Genomic DNA, 23400 nt, shown 5'->3' with positions numbered 1-23400 from the left:
ATAAATCCAAAAAATTTACAAGGCTAGTGGTGAAAGGGGAATTCTCCTCACATCTATCCTGAAGTTTCAGAGCACGTGTCTAAAACATATTTTTCCTGTTATATTATTAAAGACATGAAAGAAATCCAAGCAGTCAAATTCTCATCTTCCATACTGCAAATGATTTGGAACAGGGACTCCTAAAGGAAGCTATGTTTATATTGCTTATCACATGCTAACCAGTCCACCCTATTTTGTAAAAACTCTGTCAGTAATGGATTTCAAATAGATCTAGCAGCATTGTTTCAAATGCATACCATGCACAGAGGCACACAGCCTCAGTGGCTTCCCAGAACTGCAGGACGTGGGCAGCAGCACCACAGCTACCCCTGTAAATGACCCTGTGCCAGTCTGATGGCCAACTTCCCACCTGAGGGGAGGTGACAACTTGTGGATTCTCACAATTTCTTCCACATGTCAGGATTGTCCAGACAACAAAAAGGCTTCTTAGCAGTCTGAATGATTCCACAAGACAATCCAGGAAGGCACAGGAATACCAAAGGCCTACCCAGAGCTTGTTAGGCTTATATGCCTGAAGAGCATGGAACAAAGGAGGCACCTTGACCTCTGCAATAGCTACAGCTTTAATCTTTCTTCACTGTAGCCTCAAGTACAACATTTTTTCTTATAGTTTAGTATGATTGTGGTCATTTCTCTGAATGAAAATTCTCAAAAAGCAGAGTACTGTCTCTGTACACGTGTACTTTTATCATTCACAAATCTATCAATGATTTATCAGAAGTCAGTGAATTACCAATTTAAGTTAAATCAATATACTTGTCTACATACGTGTGTGTGTCTGTATACTTTTAAATTAATAAGTTAGTTTGAATTAGGGTTACTAAGTAACATAGAAGTATCTAAGTCTTCAGTTGCAAAATGCTAACTTCCATAAAGTGGCCATCTTCTAATTTTCCAGCTTTCCAGCTACACCAGTTCAAGTCTGGAATACAAAACCAGTTTTATTATTTCTGCATAAGAAGCCTTCCATACGATGAAGCATTAATCGTAGCTACTCCTTTGGAAACTATCAAGTCAATACACCTCTGTAGAGGAAATACTCCCATTATTATTATTATTAGTAGTAGTAGTAGTAGTAGTAGTACTATTATTAGTACTACTATTAGTACTATTATTGTTATTATTATTATTTTGTTGTTGCTGTTGTTGTTGCTGTTGTTGTTGTTACGCTATGTGAGTAGATATACGTACATATATGACAAGAAGTGTGTGATGATATGCTCATTTCAGACTTAATACATTCACATTTAAAATCCAGATGAAATTCAAGCTCATCGGAAGAACAATAACATTAACCAATTTTAAAATTCTCTGATATCCAGTTCAGTAAGCTGTACAACAGCTCAACTCAAAAGACCTAAATAGATCCCTAAAAATTGCCTTTGCCTCAAAGTCAATTTTATACCTTTGGCAGGATCAAAAATAAAATACGAAGTAAAGATTTTGAGGAGAAAGATGTCCTGCATTACAGGCTTCACTATTCCATGATAATAAAAAGATTAAATTCAGGCATGTGCATACAACTTTGCTGCCTACAGCCACAGTTATGAGTATAACTGTATGACAAAGCCCAGCCTAGGCTACTTGAGAAGAGTCATCACTTCTATGACCTTGACACTGGTTGGTCCCACAACTTCTATACAATTTAGTGATGTGCGAGAACAGATGATGGTGCAATACATAGAAATGGCAGCATTTAAAATTCATAGTAGCGTAAGGCCATTACTTTTCCCACTGGGCCACTTGAACTTTAATAATGTCTGACCTAGTTGGCCAATAAGTTCTAGCAGCAGACAGAGGAAAATTGTCAGTATTAGATACTGTTTGATTTTTCATTTAGGAAGACTTAGAAGTTCCTTTAAGAACAGAGCACCAATTCTTCCTGTAGACAACTAATTTTTTGGTGTCTCTTGTAACAACCAATATATTTTAAAACAACTGCAGACTATGAACAATCTGTATCAGATGTGAAAAAAATAAATTGCAGAGGTAAGTACAAATAACCAATATAGGCAATGATCTCAAAATAATGCTAGCTCTTTCCAGAGATAAATTATGCCTTCTTCCACCCACATCTAAAAATCTGATTTCCAATAACAAAAATGTAAGCATAACTAAAAATACTCCATATTCAAATTATTGCAAAGTATTATGATCAATCTCCCAACCTGAAAAGAGACAAACAAAAATGCTGGTTTTCCATTCACATATATATGGTTGAGAAAAACGGCATTATGCTTTAACAGTAGATAAATAAATAACATGTTAAAAACTCCAGCAATCACAGCAATGGAAAAGTAGCAGGTTCATACAAAAAGAAACTACTTTTTCAGCTTTATAATCTCAGTAAGCAAGTAGTGAAAATGGACAGTAATTTGCCTAAGATACTGTTCTGATATAATTTCTTTCCGGAATGAAACAATGTTTGTTGCATGAATGTTTGGAACCTATTCCAATGCCAAACCCACAGAGAGACCTCTATAAATAAATATTATTTCACTAATGTCTCTTCCATTAAAATATAAAACTATTTTGTAAGGTCACATTTTCAAACTGAAAAATACTTTCAGATGTAATACAGAACAATACATATCCACAATAGGGCTTAAGAAAAACATTGTCAGTACTAAAATGTGAAATTAAAACTCCCAAATATTCTGACATCAGGCTTCATTGACTATTGAAAGTCCTCACCTTACAGACAGCAGAACCCATCTTTAAGCATCTAATCAGGGAATCCACTGACATAAGAAACTGATAGGAGTCAAACAGGGTTTGTCTCCACATACACCTTGATAATCTCAGAACTTGTCCACCACATCTCCGTTTCCTGGTATTCTCAATAATTCTTTTTTTAATTCTACCATTAATTTTTTTGAGAATATTAAAAAAAAGTTCCCCGATGCTTGAGACTAGCAAAAGTAGATGATTTGCTATGTTGCTCATTTCAACTACTTAGTTAAAGCTTAGCAAGTTACTTAGCAAGGAGCAAAGTTTCTGCATCTCCAGGAAAGAAAGCAGAGGCATACAGCAGCATACCAGAGACTGAGGAAAAAGGAAAAAGATCTGTGAACATTTGCACTCAAGTGTACATCATCCACACTTTACTTCAATTTACTTCAGTTAAGACTGTACCAGAAACATGTTTCCCAGTCTGCCATCTTTATCTTAGTAGCACAATCTAAATATTGAACCATTAGATAAAAATACACTAAAGTAGTTCCTTATCTGATGTTGGTCGCGCAAAGAAGGATGTTTCTAGGGTGCAAGAGCAAAGGACCCCAACAAGCAGTTAAGGTGAAGAAGATACAGTTTAAACCAGGGGTTTATCCTTCTCCTTTCTTATCTGCCCTAGTGATAGAGCCAAGGTCCACACATTGAAAATATACTCAGTAAACTATTACCGGAAAGTAATTTTAAAATATTTATTTCAAGTTCATTCCTTCATTTTGTTTGGATTAGCCTATTGAGCTACTTCCTCTTATGCCCAGGAAAAGAAATAGATCAGTTAAGTTTTTCAGACTTCAATCCCAAATTTATTTACTGTGGACAAAGGGGAAAATAATTCTACTTTATAGCCTTTTTTTTTTCAGCAAAACTATATTGTCCTGTATAAGTTAGGTGTTTAAGTTTAGAAAACTATTTTTATGAATGAATGGTAATTCAGAGCTAATTAGCTTGTTCATTTTGTATTAAAACATTAGCCTGCATGTAAAAAGCATAGTTCAGCACTAAATAAATCCCTAAATACCCGTAAACAATTTGCTCCTAAAAATATATAATCAGATTTAGAAAACTATAAACTACATTTAAAATTTACTATTTAGAAGCAATTAATTACAAAGACAGCCAGGTGGCTTTCATTACATAAATTACTGTTAATGACACTTGCCTCATGCTGCTACTGTATTTAGCATTTGCATGCATCACATGTCAAGCACACACACTGTTGCATAGGTGTCTCCAGGGTAAAAAGTGAACATCTTAAGTCAAAAAAGCTTCCAGTTATCCAATCAAAACTGTTAATTCTTTAAACAAGTTAGGATCTTATTGATGCTTCCCATTCAGGATATAATCTAAAATATAATCAGGATAAAATTTCAAGAAGCAAACACAAATGATATAGAAGTGAGAGTTTTTAATAAATTCCCATTTTGGTTACGATGCAGACTTAAGGCAAGAGATTAATCCATTTATAGCTAGTTTCCTTGAGATTTTAGAGCCCTAGACAGTAAAAAAAAATTACAACTTTTAAGTTATTTGTAATTTTTAAAAATAAAAAGAAAAAAAAAAGATAATAATTTTTGTCTTTTCCTGAACCAGTTGGGGGAGGGGCCATTTGAATCTGCTTACTAAAGGGTCCTCTTTGAAAGTTTCCTCCCAAATTTGCCCTAAACCAGAACATCTACCTACCCAACAGTGCAGTATCTTGTATATCTAAGTTGTTGTATCATGCATACAGATATTTACAAAGGCTACTTTCAGCCCCAGGGATATAGCTTATTATGCCATAGAGGGAATAACGTCATTTAATGCCACTAATTACTTCCCCTTGGAAAGACTTGAGCAGAAATGCTCAAGAAGGAAATCCAGCTATCTCCTTCTACTAATGTTCTTTCAGCATTCTCTTTTCAAAAAAGCTGTCTACGTAAAACTGGAAGGCAATACGAAGGGAACATCACAAGAGCTGATCACAGCATTACATTAGTGTATCCTAAAACTTCTCTACTCTTTCCACTCCTATCAACAGGCTCTTCCTTTTCCTTTCCCTTCCTCCCCTCTCTAGAGGAGTTTTCTGGTGTTCCTTATATTGCCCTGGAAGTACATACAATGACTATAAGCTTTGTTTCTCGCAGTGCCAATGCTGGCTTTCCAGAACTCTTACTCCATGGAACAGAATTTAATGGAACACTAATGGAACAGTCATATCTGATAGCAACAGTCAATAAGATTGACCACACAGAACCACCTTCACTAAACACCAAAATTTCACTGGTTTTGGTAGAATAAGCCTAGCAGCTTTGATAAATAAATGTGGAAGCCAAGGAAGAACAAACATTAGCTCTCTGTTAAAATAAGTTGAAGATTACCCCAGTATGCATTAAGTAATATGGCATGACTCACTGACACTTCTTATATTTTTGTGACTTATCAAAAACATAATAAAAATATACATTACTGTCTTTATATTAAGTCCATAAGTACGACAGATAAAAAAAAAAAGTCAATGAGAAGAGTGTTAAATAAACTTCACTGGAATTCATAGAAATTTGACCAATATCCTTCAGACAGCTTTCAAACATGCCTCACACAAAACATCCAACTCTATCCTCTCAGATTTTGAAGTTTTAATATTTTACAATAAAGAAGTAAAAGCCACAGAGCCTTCTTCTCTTTCAGATAAATCTTAATCTTGTTCTTCACATTTAAATATCAGGTCTTTATATGTTACCTAATTTCAAAGAGTGGCAACCTAACAGAATTAGGACTTCAGAAAATAGTGAAAACTGAGAAAGAGAACAAAATATTCTCAACTGGAACGTTTACAGGTCTGCACGTTAGTGAGTAGCTAACAACTTACATATATACATTATGCATGATATATTTTATAAGAGGGCTCATATTCTTATAAAAGAGACCTCTACTTTTAATTAAAGGGTATCAGTAAGAGGATGTTGAGATCAAGTTTCTAGTTTTCAGAAACCAAAATATTTGGAGTGAAGAAGGGAGCTAAGCCATAAATCAGTACTTCGTTTTAAAACTTATCTTTCTACGAACAAGTAAAAGATCCCTCTATCAACTTTTATTTAGAAGCAATTTCTCCTTCATCATGACAGTAATATTTTAAAGCCAAAAGCAGAAAAAATGGCACAAACGTAATTTTTTATCACAGCATATATGCAAATATTTTTGTCTCTCTGTACCCCCTAAGTATTTTGTTAATGCAACTCTTTCCACTAAACCAACTGCAAAGAAATATTTAACCTAAAGTTATGGCTGTTCATATGTAATCTGTTACCTGGATTAACCAAAAAAAAAAAGGCAGAAGGCCTCTCTATCCACCTAATCACCATATCAATGACACATGCCACAACAGAGAAGCACTAGTTTATTTGATTGATCATGGTAGATAAACTCCAAATAACAGCGAAATTAACAAATGCTTGACATTTGCTCAACATCCATTATTCTGACACTGCTTTCAGGATTTCAAAGCCTGGGAGTATGCTTAATCAACATTCATATTCCCTAGTGAGCTACAGGCACCATATTGCGCCCCGCCTTAGTACTGATGAAAACTGCATATTGGCCATTTCCAAAATGTTCTGGGACTCCACGCAGGGCCCCTTCTCTCCCTTGTTCCTGTTCTGCAGTTTTCTTTTAAACACTTCCAAGACAAAAGCATCTGCCAGTTTTTCTCTCTAGGGATGTATGCAAAATGAACTTAACAGTTTTAAGGCAAGAGAAACCCTCACATCTAAATTCATTCATAGGACAGAAAAGGGCCTAAGAGGCCTCTCTAGGGACAAAACCCTGCTGAAATTTTCCCCGACAACACTGGGAGCTTTATAAAATCTAAGTCCAGACAATTTCCAATTCAAATGCCCAGCATAGCATGACCTTTGTCAGATCTATGAGCCCTAGATGCACCCACTATTTTTTTATTCTAACCAGCACAGACATTAGACAGGGCACTACTGCTAAGCAGGAGGTTGACTATTTGCATGCTCTTCTATTGTGAAAATGTAACAGTGACAGCACTGTGTCGAATTCTTTTCCCCCTAGAACTTTAACTCCATAGGAGAGGCATAGCTGACAGATGACTCTCCCAACATCTGTGTTATGTACACTGCACAGCTGAGGAACCTTGGATCACTGTCACGGCTTCTCAGAGATGACCTACACCTTTCTTATATCTACACATGATAAAAAAAGTAAAATAAAAATTTAAAAATGCCTTTTCTTAAATGAAAAGTAAATATGGCAAGAAAGATTAACATAATTTAGTCATTAAGCTGTTCACATAGCAGCTCACCATATGTTGTATAAATGTCCTATACAAAATAATTTATCAGCCCTGACACGTCGCACATCATATTGTATTATTTAATATGCTTACTAAAATTTCATGGATCAAGCGCCACTTCTGAACGCATACAGAAAGCCCTAGAAAATATTTCTTCATCTTCTGTGATTTATTTTGATTGCCTTTTACAGCTACATGATAAAGTAGAACTTGCAAAATTATGAGGTTAGGGTTTACACAGCTATTGCTTCATATACTATAATATAACAATTGGCTTCATGTCTATATAACATTTTACTTGCATTTAATATTCAGAGGCCCATTAAATTAAGCACACTGCTTTCCACTGCATATTTTAATAATTTCAACCAGTTATTTCAGTAAACATCCTGATCCACTAATGCAAAGTTCCACTGAGAGATATCCTTGAAAAAGAAACTAAAGAGCTTAAAATTTCAAAACAAACTAACACAAACAAGTAATATGTGATACATGCTGACCTCCCTAAATCTGTCTACAGAAAAATATATTCATTTCTACACAGTAGCTGAAACATTTGAATATTATTTTTAACTTACTGTGATTTAAAATGTTAGAATGACAGGCATCTAGTGCAGATAAATGGACAAAATTCTCTATCCAGAAACCTTGAAACCACAAAAAATAACAATGTGTAAGAATGATTGTCTGGCACTGTTGAGGTCTGTGTCTAAATAGCAAATTAAAACAAAAAGTGTAAGCAGGAAGCTTGTGAATCATAGTTGTCGGGCAACCAATGGAATTTGTTTGGAAAAAAATGCTCAGCACTTAGATGACATATCAAGCAGACAGATATGGCTAGGAAAATATCTAGACTGAAACTATACATTTATTCCGTAAAGGACCATTTTCCTTTCTTTCTCAGACCATTGATGTCAAAGGAACACAATACAAATGAGATAAAAAATGTAGCCCAACTTACTCCTTTTGGTTAACAATTATATTCTCCCGTTCCTAATAACAGGATAACATATTTCCTAATAAAGGAAAACATATTCCTGTGTTAGATTACTCATTGCAATAAGCTCATTGAACTCTATTTGGATTGGAACTTGCTTGGCTTACTGGAGTACCTGCCAACTGGTCAAATCAGATCTTCATTTTTAAGCTCTGTACCAGAGATCTAGCTTTCAAGGTTTTTTTCTCTTTTTGTATTTTGTGTACCCTAAGAAAATGCACTTGTCTAAGAGGACATATTGCTCAGCTGTATTGAAAACCGAAGGAGAGCTGCATTTACAACATGCATTTTATATTAATGCTGTAAATGGCTAACGTTCAACAGTCATTTCATATATAGAAACATACACTCACTCTCTGCCTACTGTACTCTCCACAAGTTGTAGTCTCCAAATGAGCATCTGTATTCCACAGAAGAGATGCAATAAAGGACTGGATGGTACAACAGAAGACTGATAAGAAGTTCAGTTATCTCCCAGCCAACCACAAATAGAAACAGAGAAATGTGATGTCTTTATTGCTGTTGGTGTCCTCAATTAACAACAGGGAACTCCAAAAGACCCTTTATAGTAATTCAGTCACAGGAGTATTACCTCCATCCTGGTCACAGCTTCTATGTTGCCTTTCAAACTGTTTCAGACAGGTTACATTGCATAAAAGAATACTTTTGCTATCACACGTGTCTTGTTCAAAGGAATATTTGACAACATTTTGCTTTCTGTGAAAGAAGAACGTGTGCTATCTTAGAACATTTTTATTTTGTGTTGAAGTTTGTGGAAGTGTATGGGAAACTAGACCATCAACTGCTTCCAAGACTTTGAAGGCATAAATACAGACATGCAAATAGAGGACAATCACCCAAACAATAAAGTCCTCTTCAGCACTACATCCTGATCTGAAGCCTTTTTCTACATTTGGATAGACAGCAACACTTAGCATTCTATTCAGATGAAAAGGATAAAGCAAGTTCAACAATTCTCTAATACAAAGCAATGAGACTGTCACTATCAATCAGGCTACTGGATATCCTGGTGAGTGCAATGGAAGGGATAGTATCTTCTACTCAAATCACTATCATTACTCAAAATGTTACAGACACAAGAATTTTAAAAAAAGATTGTACTCAAATAAAACATAAGACATGCAAAAAATTGCTTTAGTTGCTTACAAACAAAAGTTTTTATCCTAAGTTGTTCACAAATCATAATGTTTTTCCCATGACAGGCACAGGTTCCTGTTTGGCAAATTTAAGTCTTTTGACAAGAAATTAATTTATTTTGAATTCTTCATTTGATGTCCATGGACAACAAGGACTTAATGAGATAAAAGCTGAAAACTAGTAACAAAGCATGCCTATGGGTGTTTGACATCTACTTGTATGGTACCAACTAGCCAAACAAAAACATGAACAATGCTTTCAGCCATCACCTGATCAGAGGAACGCAGGGTATTATCTTTCCATTCCTCTATCAATGTTGTTGGTTTTTCTTGGTAACAATACTCTATCAGGCTTGTCTTAGAAGACAATTTTATTAGGATCAGTTTTTGTATTGCATTTTCTTACAGAAATTAATCCTCAGCAATATCTCACTCAGTTGAGAGTGTAATTCAAGCTTGTGAAACTTTCACACTGAAAATAGAGGTGTTACTTTCACCAGGAACTTAAAAGAATGAACAATTAAAAAATTACTCTCGTAGAAGCATATATGCTGCTTTTAAAGTGATGTGATAAGCCATAAGGGGCATTTATCAGCACCAAAATGGTTGTAGTCATTAATTTAAGTAATAAATCATAGGTCCTGCTAACAATGACAGCAAACAGATGCTAACAAGAAAATGTATTATTTAATATGTTGTGTGTTATAAAAATGTAAGCATTTAGGACACTTCTTAAATTTTTATAATAATATGCATTTAATACATTACTGTTTTGACACATACAAGAATCAAATTTATAGGTCTCATTCAGGACTTGTTTTCTCTTCTGTGAACACAGAATGGATTCCTGAGAGAGAAAAAGCTCAAGAAGTCAATGTTTCAAATAGATGTTTGCAACAAAATCAAGTTGTTTGTCTTGCTGTCTTGAAGTAACTACCATAAGCATTGAATCTCATGACAAAATGAAAATCAACTTATTTGCTTTTATGTAAACAGAAGTTTTCCCTGCAAATTGGAAGGAAAATCAAATAACTATGAAGTTTTTCTACATGTATGGACAGCAAAAGATCTTATCATTTGCCATGAAGTTAAAATATAATTCCGTACAATCCTTACACACAGAATGTCAATATTGAATAACTCTCAATGAGTCTGCCAAGTTATAAAAACAGCAGTTTTATTTCCCATTGTGTCTTACTGTTTGTTTCTTATATCAGTTTATATAATACCATGTAATGCTACAATTATTTTCACCAAAAGCATTGCTTGCAAAAATGCCAAAACCAAAACAAAATCTATGCTAGCAATCAAAAACTTTTTGATTGCTAGCATATTTTTCTCTTTATCATTTTTCTCTTTATCTATTCCATTTCCTCCATTCACAGCCACCCTTCTCTCTGGACCCTGAAAGCCAGACAGAATGATGATTCTGTCTGATTCTGGTACTGACACATGAGAGCCTAAGAAATGCAATTTTGCCTTTTGGCAAGCTCTGCCACACTAAATAGAACCACTGTGCAAACACCTTTTCCCAGCCCTGTATCTCTGCTGCTGCACAGCCTGCTGCATAAGGTCCCTCTGCGGGAGGGTCAATTGTTTCTAAGATCATCACTGCTTTTTCCAAACATTTTTGTTTTGATTTAAGGAAACTATTTGGATAACAACTCCCCTGTTTCATTCCGATTTTCAGTGAACTCCTCTTGTTATCAACACAGTTCCTTTCTTGGAAGTGCTTTGCTCAATGCTTTAAAACACTTGAGAAAGCAGTGATCAGAGTATGGAAACTAAATTTTCTTCATTAAATCTACTGAAGCAGATATTAAAAATGCATTTAATATACCAGGGATGGCTGGTGGGCATCACTGACTGTGACAGGCCAGTTACTGATGAGCTGCTGTCAGACGGCCTTCTCAGCAGGGATCTGTGTCTAAGGCTGCTGAAGGACAGCAATATCTTCCCTTGTGTGTAAGCTCTATTCATCTCTCAAGTATTTACTAAATCACAGACCTCTGCACACAAACCCAGTGTTTCAGCGCATGCTAACAAATGATGGATGGCCTAGTCAATTCGTTATGTCCTGAAAGCGTGATTTCCTGCCATTCCAATCATCAAACCTCTAGAGCCTTCAGAGCTGATCAGTCCTGGAGAATATATTTTGCAGGCTCTATTAAAGGAGTAGAGGTTCTTTCCATTAGTCTCAAACTTTTTTTTCCCTGGCTGATTTAAAGAGAACTCTCTCCTTCCAACAGCACCACTGCTACCACTCTTCAACGTGTTAAGTATTCAGCAAACGTACCTTTGGTACATCAGTGAAATAGCACTCCTAGAACATGAGCCAGTTAAAAAGATGAATTTTGTTTGTGACTGCTATAAATGCGACAATATTTTATTTAAATTCATCTATATGTCTTTATTATGTAACCTAGACAATCCCCAAACCATTTTGTAACTTAGCTTTTCTGATCAAATACCTTTTACAGCAAAGGAGTGCTCAAAAGGACCTGTTTTCTTTGTATTTGCCTAGTGAAACATATCAGAACTCTCTTAATTACATTCCTCTTAAAAGCATAAGACTTAGGAATAAACTTCTGATGTTCAAAAGACAGGCGAGCTGTCAAAGAAACAGACCTTCTACATTTCACCCTTTTCATAGCAAGGCGGTATTGTGAACAGTCCTTCTTTTACGCGCTAGAGGAGAAATTTTATTTATCTATTCAGTGATCTATAGGAGCAGAATATACATACCTCATGCCTGAAACAGTGAGCTTCAAATGAAATAGTCCACAGCTGCTGAGGAGTTAGCTGTCTACAGTACCACAAGTTTTTAAATGTGGTGTAACAGATATGAGTTTAGGTAAACAAGCATTTGGTTACTCTGAAGTGCAAAGACCTTGGATTTCTTTGCTTGCTAGGTGTGATCCAGACACAGCCAGTACAAACCAATCCACATTGCCCTACTGTTCACCTCAACCTTGACCTGAAGATTAAACTCACTTTTATTGCACACAAAGGTCATCTGTGTTAGGTCAAAATTCAAAGTCCCTTGTCAGCTAAGGTTGATATATTCCAACCTTTCCTACTCTAATGCATCAAATTTTTCATGGTGAGGTCATATTCAGCAGACAGTGTATTCAGCAATTTATCGTGCCATTGTAATATAGCCCAGAATATGACTGTCCAAAAAACAATGCATGAATAAAATATTTTCCATTCTGATGTAGCAAATCGCCTACGCTCGTAAAACTTGAACCTAGACTTGTTTTCAGGCTTCAGAAGAATGATACATTATGGAACTGTTTCTAAAATACAATCAAAAATTACCATTTCTATCACAATATTCCTTAAATATAAGCAACATGAATATAATGGTATCCTAAAATCCACAAGTCAATTAAAAAGCCCATATGGTCAGTGTTAAAACTTCCACTTCTTCCTCCCTTAACAACCACCATAATCTTGCCCTTAAATCTATAGACATCTGTTGGTCTGTCTGATGACATCAAGCTTACTTTAGAATGAAATACATAGAAAAAGACTGTGTCACAAGACTTATATTCCTATCCTACCAGTGATTTTCACATCCATGGAATTTAAGAAGTGTCAGAAAGTACAACCAAATTAAACCTCACAAATCAACACAGTAGTGTACATGTTGACCAAGACAACTCTCCCAGCTTTGACATATGAAGGGATTTTCTTTTTTCTTTTCCTTTCCCTTTTTAAATCTTCTTCTGCTCCTTTTCTGTTTTCTTTTCTCTCTTTTTTCTCCATTTCATTTCTTTTTCTCTTGCATTTTTTCTCTTCTCCCTCTTGTCTATATTTTTCTATTTTCTTCCTGTTGCTTTCTCCTTTCTCTGCATTTTTTCTGGTCCTTTTTTCTCTCTCTTTCTATTTCTTTTCTTCTGAATTAAACAAGAGCACTTAACACACAACTCCAACAGATTCAGAATGCATTTTCAAATTATAGGGAACTAATTTCCACATCTGCTTTAAAAGAGCCCCTCCAATCATTGTATTTCACCATCAAATCTTCAAAGGATATAGGATTGGCTTCTAAGTGGTTTGTATAAATTCCTCAAGGCCAAAAAAGGTTTCCCTTTACTCAGCCAAAATGAATTTCACAAGTGTAGTAAGTCCTGTTGTGTGTAATTTTGGTTTGTTTTTTTTTTTAAAGAACTGCACTCCCATATGGTAACACTTCACAAACTGGAAGGGGAAAACATTAAAAAAGAAGGAAGAGATTTATCAGTACTCAAGAATTCAGAAAATAAAAATTTAATTTTCCTTGTATATTTCAAACAAAATTTCAAGACTAACGTTTAAAATAGGTTTGTATTTTGCTAGGATGGACAACATATGTGTATAAGGAAGAAGATGGTTACACCAATAAAAAATGTGACAGAAAACTACAATGGACTTCCTTCAAAATTAACTTTCATGCTGACACATACATATATTACGCCTACTTTTCTATTAATAGGTAACATGCAAATAACTAAAAAAAAAATTATTCTATTTCTCCAAACAAAAGAAAGCACCCATGGTCTGAAAATCTAGTATTCACCTGGGCCAGTGGAAGTTTTCTACCTAAATCCTGTCTGTTGGTGTTGGGAGAGCAACAAATGTGAGCAAAACTCTATTTTCCATTCTACTCTGAACACTGCTATCAATATCTAAATTTTAAGTCAGTATCTTCTGTTTAATTTAATGAATAATAAAGTATCTTCTGTTTAATTTAATGAATAATAAAGTTTTTCTGAGTTATACACTGATACTGTTGATTTCTTTCACACAATATTTCCTATTACAGGAGAGGACTGGTATCCTTCCTATTTTAGTCATAACACTAGCAAACAGTTTGCTAGCAAGTCATATCAAATCCAGCAAATTACAACTTCTTTGATATTGATTGTTTACTGATATTTAAATGAAAAGAGAAACTGCCCACTGGTTCAGCCTATCAAAGCTGTGATATAGTAGATTTTCTACCAAGGGTTCAAATAACAAGAACATCTTTCCAAAGGGAGTATTATCAGTTTTTCACATAATTACTTTGCACAGTTAATTTTTATTTCATTTTAGGATTATTGAAAATATGCTACATTTTATTGTGGGTCACTTCTTGAAACTTGAACATTGCTAATTCTCTTTTCAATTAATGACCCAAGACCTCCTTCTCATCTCTTATTACCTATCTGTTTACCTGCGAGGTTTACTGCAGCTTCAAGTACGTAACAAATTTTACATTACATTAGGTTTGTTCTACATAGAGTAGACAAAAACAAACTCCGTGTCAAACCTTGTTTGTTCTGAAGTCTAATGTAAAAGAAGAAAGTATAAAACTTTGAAAATTCTACTATTTCATTGATACTCTCATTAAATCCTCCAGAATATTTAAATACATTACAGTGGTACAAAGCATTTGCCACTTGATGGGATCATTTATATAGGCAGAGCATGAATTTATGTCATTGTTAAGTATTGAGAATATAGAGAAAGGAGTTGAAATTGTGCCTTTAAACATTTTTTTTTTCAAAATAGTTTTCTATCAAGCTCAAAGGCAACTTTCTAAATGAGATTTGCTACATCAGTGTTTGCAGAGTAATGAAAAACAGCCTAGTTCTTCTGCTTTTCAAAACAATTAATCAACTATTCAGAAGAGCAAGGAGAGCACAAGTTACAAGAATAATATTGGGTTTGTTATGACAAGAACCTTTCTAGGAAGAAGAGAGTGCAAGTGAAGTGTCACACAGCAGTTGGATGCCTGCTCATAAATACAACCTGTCTAATAATCCTGTGCCCGAGTTCAGAGCCTCGAACTCTGCAGCTATCTGCCCTCTGCCCATGAGCCTCACTGCCAGTCTGCCTTCCAGGTAACAGCAGCTCCAAAGAGCACTAGAGCAAAGCACAAAGAATTTTCCTTCCATTTTGACTAAATCTGCAGGCTCCAGACACCAGAATACAGAACTGGAAAGAAAAAAGAAAAAGAAAAAAATTCCTCCTTTTTCTCACCACAGTCATCATGGGCTCATCAGTACTGCTTGACAATCTAAGCAACTGCATGAAAGCAGAATAAAATTATTCACAAACAAGCAATATATTGCTCTTTAAACAAAATTGTCTTCAAGGGGAAAATGAAAGACTTATCCCCCCCCAACCCTAAAAAACAAAACCAGAGGCAACAATGACACTGGAAAAGAGGGGAAAAAATGCCTCAGCCTTAAGCTGCTGGTAAAAGAAATAACATTCAAACCATACATTTAAGCTTCTTTAGGGCCTTTGTTTCACCACAAATGAATCACCACAGAGAAAGTGATAAAATTGAGCAAATAATAAACAGATTATTTTTTCCAATTTACACTGCAACACATTATGTACAGATACTTTTCTAAAAAAATTAAAATCTTGCTGAGATGGTTTCCAGGCCAGGTGTCATTTAATAAAGCCATCCATCAATAATTTGGAGAAAGAGCAACACAATTACTGAAAACGTGTGGAAAACTGAGGGGATACTAAGTAATGAAAAGTAGAGGTCATCAATGTAGAGGAATGCTCATCCCTTCATATGCTGTGGGAACCAAGTGTGTATATTCCAAAAATCAAATATGAACTTAAATGCATTAAAACCAAATAGACATACTCAAGCATATCAATATGAAGCTGTGCATCACATTTCCCTCTTGCTTACTGGGGGAAAAAAAAAAGGAAGAAAAAATTTTAAAAGTTCTTCTCTTATATTTATGCCACGTTCCCTTACCTTTCTGCTGTGAAAAAAGATCCTCTTGATCGCGTGGAATAAGTTTTCACACAAGGGACACAATGAGAACGGTACTTTTTTGAATAGATGCACAAAAGTGATGAACTGCACATAGCTGCTGATAAAAGTCAGCTCATACTTCAAAACACTAGTACTGTGAAAATCTCTATAACACAGTTTGCACTTAAATAGTCTCAGAAACTAATGCTTCTTTTAAAGAAATGCAGGTGAAGGTACCTAAAGGAAAGTCAGGCTAGAGGCACCAAGTTTGTTTAACAACTTGAAAAAAGGAAGAGATACAATATAGACTACACAAATTGTGCTGTGGGAAAATAAAGCCTCAAATGGACTGAAACACATTTCACAACAGATCAGTGCAAGAACTTGTAAAGCATGGGTTTTGGAATCACTAAAAGATGCTTAAGGCTAGAAAGCTTCTGGAACCACCAATTCGAGCACAACCTGGTGTAAGAAATTCAAACACAGAACAGAACCAAGCCAGAAAAAAATCTCACATTAAAAAAAAACCCAAGACAGTATCATAATGAATTGGGTCACCAAAGCTTACATTCTTAGAAAGTTTGGTAGAGACCAGAGAAAGACTGTAATGGGTTAACCCAAAATGTTACTATATTCCATGTCCATCCACACCCAAAAATTGTTATGGCCTCTTTTAAGATCCAGCGCATCCCAAACTGGAACCACAGGGCAGAGGGGACATTGCTGCAGTCCCTTTTTAAATTGGAGTTGGGAAGTGGGGAACAAACTCACTGCTGGCAGTATGTGCTGGAAGTGGACGCTCCGGTTTGGAGGGCTTACTTTGGGAAGCTGTTTGCGGTTTTTTCCTGGGCTTGCAATAGTAGCCACTCGAAAAACTGCCTTAAACAATTAAAAACTGTTTTGGGGTGAACTTTGCAAAGCCAGCTGGTTGCTGGGGCCCGGTCACCTCATACCAGGGCTGACAGACCGCTTTCTTCTCCACAACACACCCACAGTTCAGAGACATCAGCACCAGCACCGTCAGAGTCTGGTGGTCAGTGGCACTGACCGGTGCCAGCACTGCTCATGTGCCGCTGGAAATGCTCCGTAAGCTCCTGCCTTCCCCAGGGTTTGCTGCCATCCCTCCCCTTTGTCTCCCAGGCCATGCGATCACCTGCAAAGCGCCACCTTGGGGGCAGGGTCTGGCGCCAATTTCCTTTTCTCTCCCTACAGTGGTCACCCATGGCGGGCGCCATCTTGGAAAGGATATTTTTGCCATTTTGGGTCTCTCTTTGCTCTGGGGGAGTTTGTGAGATTTAGGAATTTTCTATCTAGTGGTTATTTACTCTTATTTTTGCCTTTTGCAGTCTCACTTGTTAGTAAACTGTTAATTTTTTCACTTACATCTACTTGTATTTTGTTTCTCCTTATTGATGGAAAGGGATTGGTGAAAACAAAAGAGAACTCATTTAAGAGTGTTCCACTTTGAATTCTCTTAAACCAAGACAAAGATTTGGTCAAGAAGACTATAATAATCAATCAGACTTGGATATAAAGAAGAAGGGGAAAACATGTACAAGGTATATATTTGAGACGGGTATACTCATAAGTCAGTTGTGTTCTACCTACAAGAAACTTTAGAAAAGGTTTGTGAGAGAAACAATGTATTCTGCCATATACAGAAGAACTAAAACAATTAAAACAGTAAACTGAAGTACTAGAATTATCAGTTTGGGTATGAATTTAACTCTCAGAAGTTTGACTTTTTAGAACAAGTTAAAATAGTCCTTGAAAAAAGACAGAATTTTTGAAGGTCTAACATATCATGTCACTATAAATAGGTAGTTCTAAGGTGATTTGTATCTAGAAGATTCTACTTGTAGGCAGTTTTTAACCACCATTTAAGAGAGAGAAAAGGATTTTAACTTTCTCAGAACATTTCCTGCAATGGCCTAAAACCAGTCCTAAAATGGCTCATTCAATTTAGACTTTAGGTGTTATTGAGAAGAATAGTACCTCAGATGAACAGAAGTCCATAGCTGAAGGGAAAGCTGAAGAATATAATACAAAAATAGCAAAGAAAACCAGAAATTATTAGCAAATAGAAAAATTCAGGTGAGAAACTAAGCAGAAAATGTGGTATACTTCAACAGAAAAGCACAACACTGAATATACAGATTTATCAGTCCAGTGGCGTATGTGTGAAAAAGATCAAAGGAACTACGGATCAGTGATCCAATATTGGCAGAGATTTATTGTGCTTAGTGCTTAAAATCACATTTTGATAATCCTCAGGTCAACCAAATACCCTGCTGTTAAATGGGAACATGTTAGGAGACAACTGCTAAGGATGTAACAAATACCTTAAGAATAAAGAAATGAATAATACATTGGTAATTGCCAGGCATGAAATACAAAGCACAGCATTAACAGAAAAAGAACAGCAATTCAATATTCAAGTTTTTGCAAAACAACTGGATTTTAAGAAAAGTAGAGTAAATCCATGTTGTATGGAAAGTTACAGGGTTGTAAAATATAAGAATTCCCAATGCTTCTATTAAAATACTTATAAACAGTATGAGAAGCAGTTTAATTTTGACTTTTTGACATTAATAAGTCACATGACAATACTCATTTGAAGTAATAATCTCACCTCCTGAAGTAGTTCAATAATAGTAAAGCACAAACTACTCTGTTAAAATTTTTTTAGATTCACAGGTCAGGGTGGCAGCTACCACCCACCATACCTGTGCACTACACTGTGGCAATTGTTTACAGAAATTACAATTTATTCTTAGGGAGAAACTGCACAACAAGAGTAGGCCCTTTCACATAGCATGAAAGAGACTTTATACAAATTAGGAGCATAAAATGAAAGGCTTCAGGAAATACAACAGCTGAGGGAAGAGCCAAGAGATAAGACAGTGTTACAAAAAAACTGAGCAGATTAATGCAGAAATCCAAAGACCCACAAGATCTATGAGGCAGTAGGAACCAGAAATATTTGAAAACTGTCAATTTATGTATTACATTACCAGTGGAATTCCAATCCTTCCCAGGGAAAGATTGAAAGTGCAAGGTGAAAGCAGCCATTATGGATGTTACTACTTTCCAGTTTGAATTAGCAACTGTTACTATATAATAATGAGAAACTGGCTGTGGACACCTTCATCACACTGTAGGTACCATGACACATTCTGGAATATTTTTTTTAAAAGGACTGAATGAAAAAGTTGAGGTGGATGGGGGGCTTTAGCTGATTCTGGCTTTCATAAAAAAAAAAAAAAAAATCCAGTCAGAAAGTCCAGTCAGACCCTTCTTGTCCTAGAAGACAATGACAAAATTTCCAGATTATAAAAAAAACTTACTCCACAGTTATCAAACACATCACTGAAAAAGCCTCCCCCTTAAGATGGTATACAAGTTTACAAATCTCTGCAGCTTGCAGCTGGCCTCTTTTACAACATAAGGGTTATAGAGAATGCCTGTTTTCCACATCCTAACATGTGTCTATTTCAACACACCTTCCTTACTGCTAAGGAAAGCAGTGGCCTTGGAATGTATTGCTTATCTTCTGCATCTGACCTGCTATGAGAAATAAACAAAGAGATAACAAAGAAATATCACACTTACAGAAAGAAGATGTACAGAGCTCCTCAAAATATACTTAAGACAGGCAATTTTTAAAAAGCTATCAATTCATTGCTCATATAGAAGGTTTTAGCCTTCTCCTAGCATGGGCAAACAAAATTCAGGAGAGATCTACAAGCAAAATTCAAAACACGCCATTCTCATGTCATAATGTGAATAACAAGATAAAGGTATAGCCACTTAATTGTGGAAGCAACTACTACAGCTAACCTTTGCTTTTCAGCGTTCACCACACTTGAGTCAGGTCCTTTAGGAAAAAAACAAACAGAATTCTTTTCCTAAATAACCCTATACTGTTAGTTATACATACTTGTTTAGGAGTCATCAAGTTCTGAAACAGAGGATTCAACAGATCTTTTACATCACCCAGCGAGTGGACTGGGAAGGAAAACATCAGAAAGCCCAGTCTTTTTTGGACAAATTTGACTAACAAACACTCATGTGCCTATGGATTTGTCTTGGAAGCAGGTTCCTAAAAACAGCGACTGACCTGAAAAACCAACCCAAATTCTAACCTTCTTTCAAGACAACTTTATAGGAAAGTAGAGAAAGAGAACGTGCATGTGTATGTATGCATGCACACACAACTACCTACAAACAGTCTCTCCTGATTTCATTAGCACTGAAGTGATAAAGCCAAGTCTAAGTTCCTGAAACACACTTTGTTATGGTGAGTGCTTTTCCCAGTTGCAGAAGTACTGTGCAAGGTGAGCTGGGTTCCCAAAATGCAACTCAATGCACTCCCTGAACCAACCACAACGCTTTATTATCACTTCTTGTCTGTAACAGGGCAATTCTCTCACACTTTCCTGAAAAGGAAAGGATTTCACTGGACAGTTCAAAAGCCTAAGTAATGTTGGCTCTTCACTCACATACTGTAAGTTAAAACAGCGTCAGTTTCTTCCGCCGCATTTGTGGATAAGACAAGCAAGGTTCATTCAGGAAGCATGTGAATGATTTTCTGTTTTGTTAATTTCTCTCTTTCATCAAACTAGATACAGCATCTAACCCCTATTTTTCTGTATTATTTCTTGTGATTTTAGAAACAGCACCACTCTTCTCTCCACAGAACCCAACTTGCTTTCCTGTTCAATTCAGCAGCAGCAAATTCCTTCCCCCAAATGTGAAAGGAAAGTGAAACCTTGCGACATTCTTTAGAACTCTGTTGTAGTTGGTAGGAAGCAAATTTCAGCAATGAAGATTGGTGCATAGAGCACATCCTGCCATGGATACCTTTCCATTCTAGGCCATGGTCATGTGCAAATGTCTTTGAGAATTCTGAACACAGCTCAGTCAAAGAAACACATGAATGTCCCTAAGTGAAAAGATGAACCCTTTTCCAGTTTCAACTGGAATGCAGCAGCAAGCAGAGAATTATGGATCCATAAAGTCCCTTAGGGTTAAGAAACAGGGGCACTGGCATTGCAGGATGTATTTCACACGTGGCTTCAGCCACAGAGGCTTGTTCTGCACCATAAGGCTTTATTCACATCAGAAAACCTCCTTGGGGTCCAAGAGGCTCATGAAGGGCCCCAAGAGCTTTCACTTGGACGTGTGTCGGGGGAAGTGTTCTTTATTTTGTGCCAACTTCTCAGGTCACAGAGGGTGGAGCAGCATCCTGCTCCCAGCGGCAGCTTCAGCGCGCTGTCGCTTGCCGTCGATGACCGTGTGCGTGTGCTGGTGATTTTGTACCGTGCGGGGCCTGAGCTGGGGCACCGGGCGGAGCTGGCTCGGCGGTCCCCGCGGCCCCACACCCGGCCACAGCGAGCCCGCAGGCCGCCGCCGGGCCGAGCCGCCGGGCCCCGCGCCGCAAGGCGGGATGCACTTACCTAGGAAACTTCTCCTTCAGCTTCCTCAGACTCTGCCGGGTGGGCTGCACGTGCCCCAGGAACTGGGCTATCTCATCGTACTGTGCTTTGCTCAGCTTCATGCCTTGCACCGCCAGGGCTGCGCGGAGGCGGCAGGAGAGGCGCGGGTCACGCCGGGCGGCGAGAGGCAGAAGGCCAGCGATGGCGGGGCGGAGAACCGCGTCAACCCGGGGGCACCCGCGCCACCAGCCCAGCGCCCAGGCAGCCACGAGCCGCCGCGGCCGCCACTTCCTGCGGCTCCGCCCCGCGTCCCGTCCGGGGCGGCGCGGTGCGAGGGGGGCGGTGCGAGCGGCCATGCCGTGCCGCCCGGCTCTGCGCAGCCGCTCCGGCGGGCCGGGGTACGCGGGCCCCCGCTTGCCCGGCCGCTGTGAGCGCCGGGCATTTCTGGCGGAGCAGGGCGCCGGCACCCTCACGCCTGGGGATGTGCCCTGTTTGGTGCCGGCAAGTCGCTTCTGCCAGCCGCCATGGTGCCTGCGAGGGCGGAAGAGCGGCGGCCGGGCCCGCCTCCTGCCCCGGCCGCAGCGGGCACAGGGGGCCGAAGTGCTGCATCTCGCTCGTGTGCGGGGGCGCCTGCGCTGCGCCGCGGCTGCTGCTGAGTAATGCCTTAAAAGTGTCATTTTCAAGGCCCTTTTTAGCAAGTCACGCTGAAATGACTGTTTTTCTTGCTGCTCAAAGTCGAAACAAAAGCTGTAGTAATAAAGCTGCGGATGCTGACAGGGCATGCAGCAGGGTAAAGACTCCTGCTGAATTTTAGGAGGGAACTATCCTAGTTCGTGCTTGGATTTCCTTCAAAGTTTGTTAAGGCTCAAACTTAGGCAAGCAATATTATTAGGTACCATTTACACATCAATAAGTACACTGCAAGTGTTAGTTTCTGTTCTGGGTGTTTTTAGTAACTTTTATAATTTCAAAGATAGGTATACTCTCCTAAAAACAACATTAAAAGACTAGCGGTTATGAAGAGAGTTGACCGTGCAGGTGAAATATAATATAAAATAAATATAAAAATATAAAAATAAATATAAGTGCCCCCATAGATCTTGATTTAATTGCGTCCATGAGCTACCTACAGGTTAGTGGTGTCCTAGCCCTGAGATTTCAGGCACCTAAAATATGGGTTGAGCATCGAATTTCTTATTTTTATAGATTATAGATTCTGTTCTCTTGCTTTCTCTCTTGAAAGCTTTAGGATCACATTTTGAGGGTTTTTTTCCAGTATCTTAGCTAGAAACTTTACAGTTTATTGCAAGAGTACAAAATTTAGAACTTCAATGATGAGAAAATAGCATGGGTATGTCAGCAGGGTCAGTCATTAAGGTTTCTGATGGAGAATGCTCACAGAATCCTATGTCTCTTGATCTCCCATGAATTTTGGTGAGTTTTGTTTGGAACCAGAAGCCCTCCTCGGAACAGCTGTTTCTGATGCTATGGCCTAAATATAAGGGTTTGAAACTCGTTAATTACTCCACAGTGAAAGGAAATGCAGTGAACCTAAGACAAATTACAGATTCTATACCTCATGCTGAGACTGAAAAGTAATAAGTGAAATTGAAAAAAAGTGCATTCTTTTAATGAGGAGTATAATTGAATGTAAAGATACTTTCTTTAGCTCTGTCAAAAGGCATAGTCAGAGATATGTATGTTTGGGAGATAAGATGGTTCTTTCAACCTGATATCCATTTTAAAGGCCCAGAAGGATATAATTTTCTTGAAACATAGAAAAGGTAATTTCCCCCTATCTTTACAAAGATGATAATTATGGCTTTTTCTTTAGAAATACATTTAAAAGAAAATAATAAGTAGTCCTTCACTACATTACTACTGCTTCTTTAGAAACAATCAGTAGTGCTTCTTAAAAAAAAAAAAAACAAAAAAACAACAACAAATCAACATTTTCTCTGTTG

The 23400-nt window shown here is 37.4% G+C and overlaps 1 protein-coding gene across 2 annotated transcripts in view; it reads right to left on the bottom strand.

Moving 5' to 3' along the window:
* CDIN1 (CDAN1 interacting nuclease 1) overlaps positions 1 to 22019 on the bottom strand; it is a 126630-nt gene extending 104611 nt beyond the window's left edge. Inside the window, exon 1 of one of the 2 annotated variants that reach the window (XM_074542769.1) lies at positions 21458 to 22019. In XM_074542769.1, coding sequence (XP_074398870.1) covers positions 21458 to 21792 — 335 coding nt within the window. In that variant the 5' untranslated portion in view covers positions 21793 to 22019. The remainder of the gene's footprint in view (positions 1 to 21457) is intronic. The other variant, XM_074542768.1, reaches the window with a different exon arrangement.
* Between the last annotated feature and the right edge of the window lie 1381 nt (positions 22020 to 23400).

Source organism: Zonotrichia albicollis, chromosome 6, assembly GCF_047830755.1.
Source record: "Zonotrichia albicollis isolate bZonAlb1 chromosome 6, bZonAlb1.hap1, whole genome shotgun sequence".
Classification (NCBI taxonomy): domain Eukaryota; kingdom Metazoa; phylum Chordata; class Aves; order Passeriformes; family Passerellidae; genus Zonotrichia; species Zonotrichia albicollis.
This window is presented reverse-complemented; position numbering and strand designations above follow the sequence as displayed.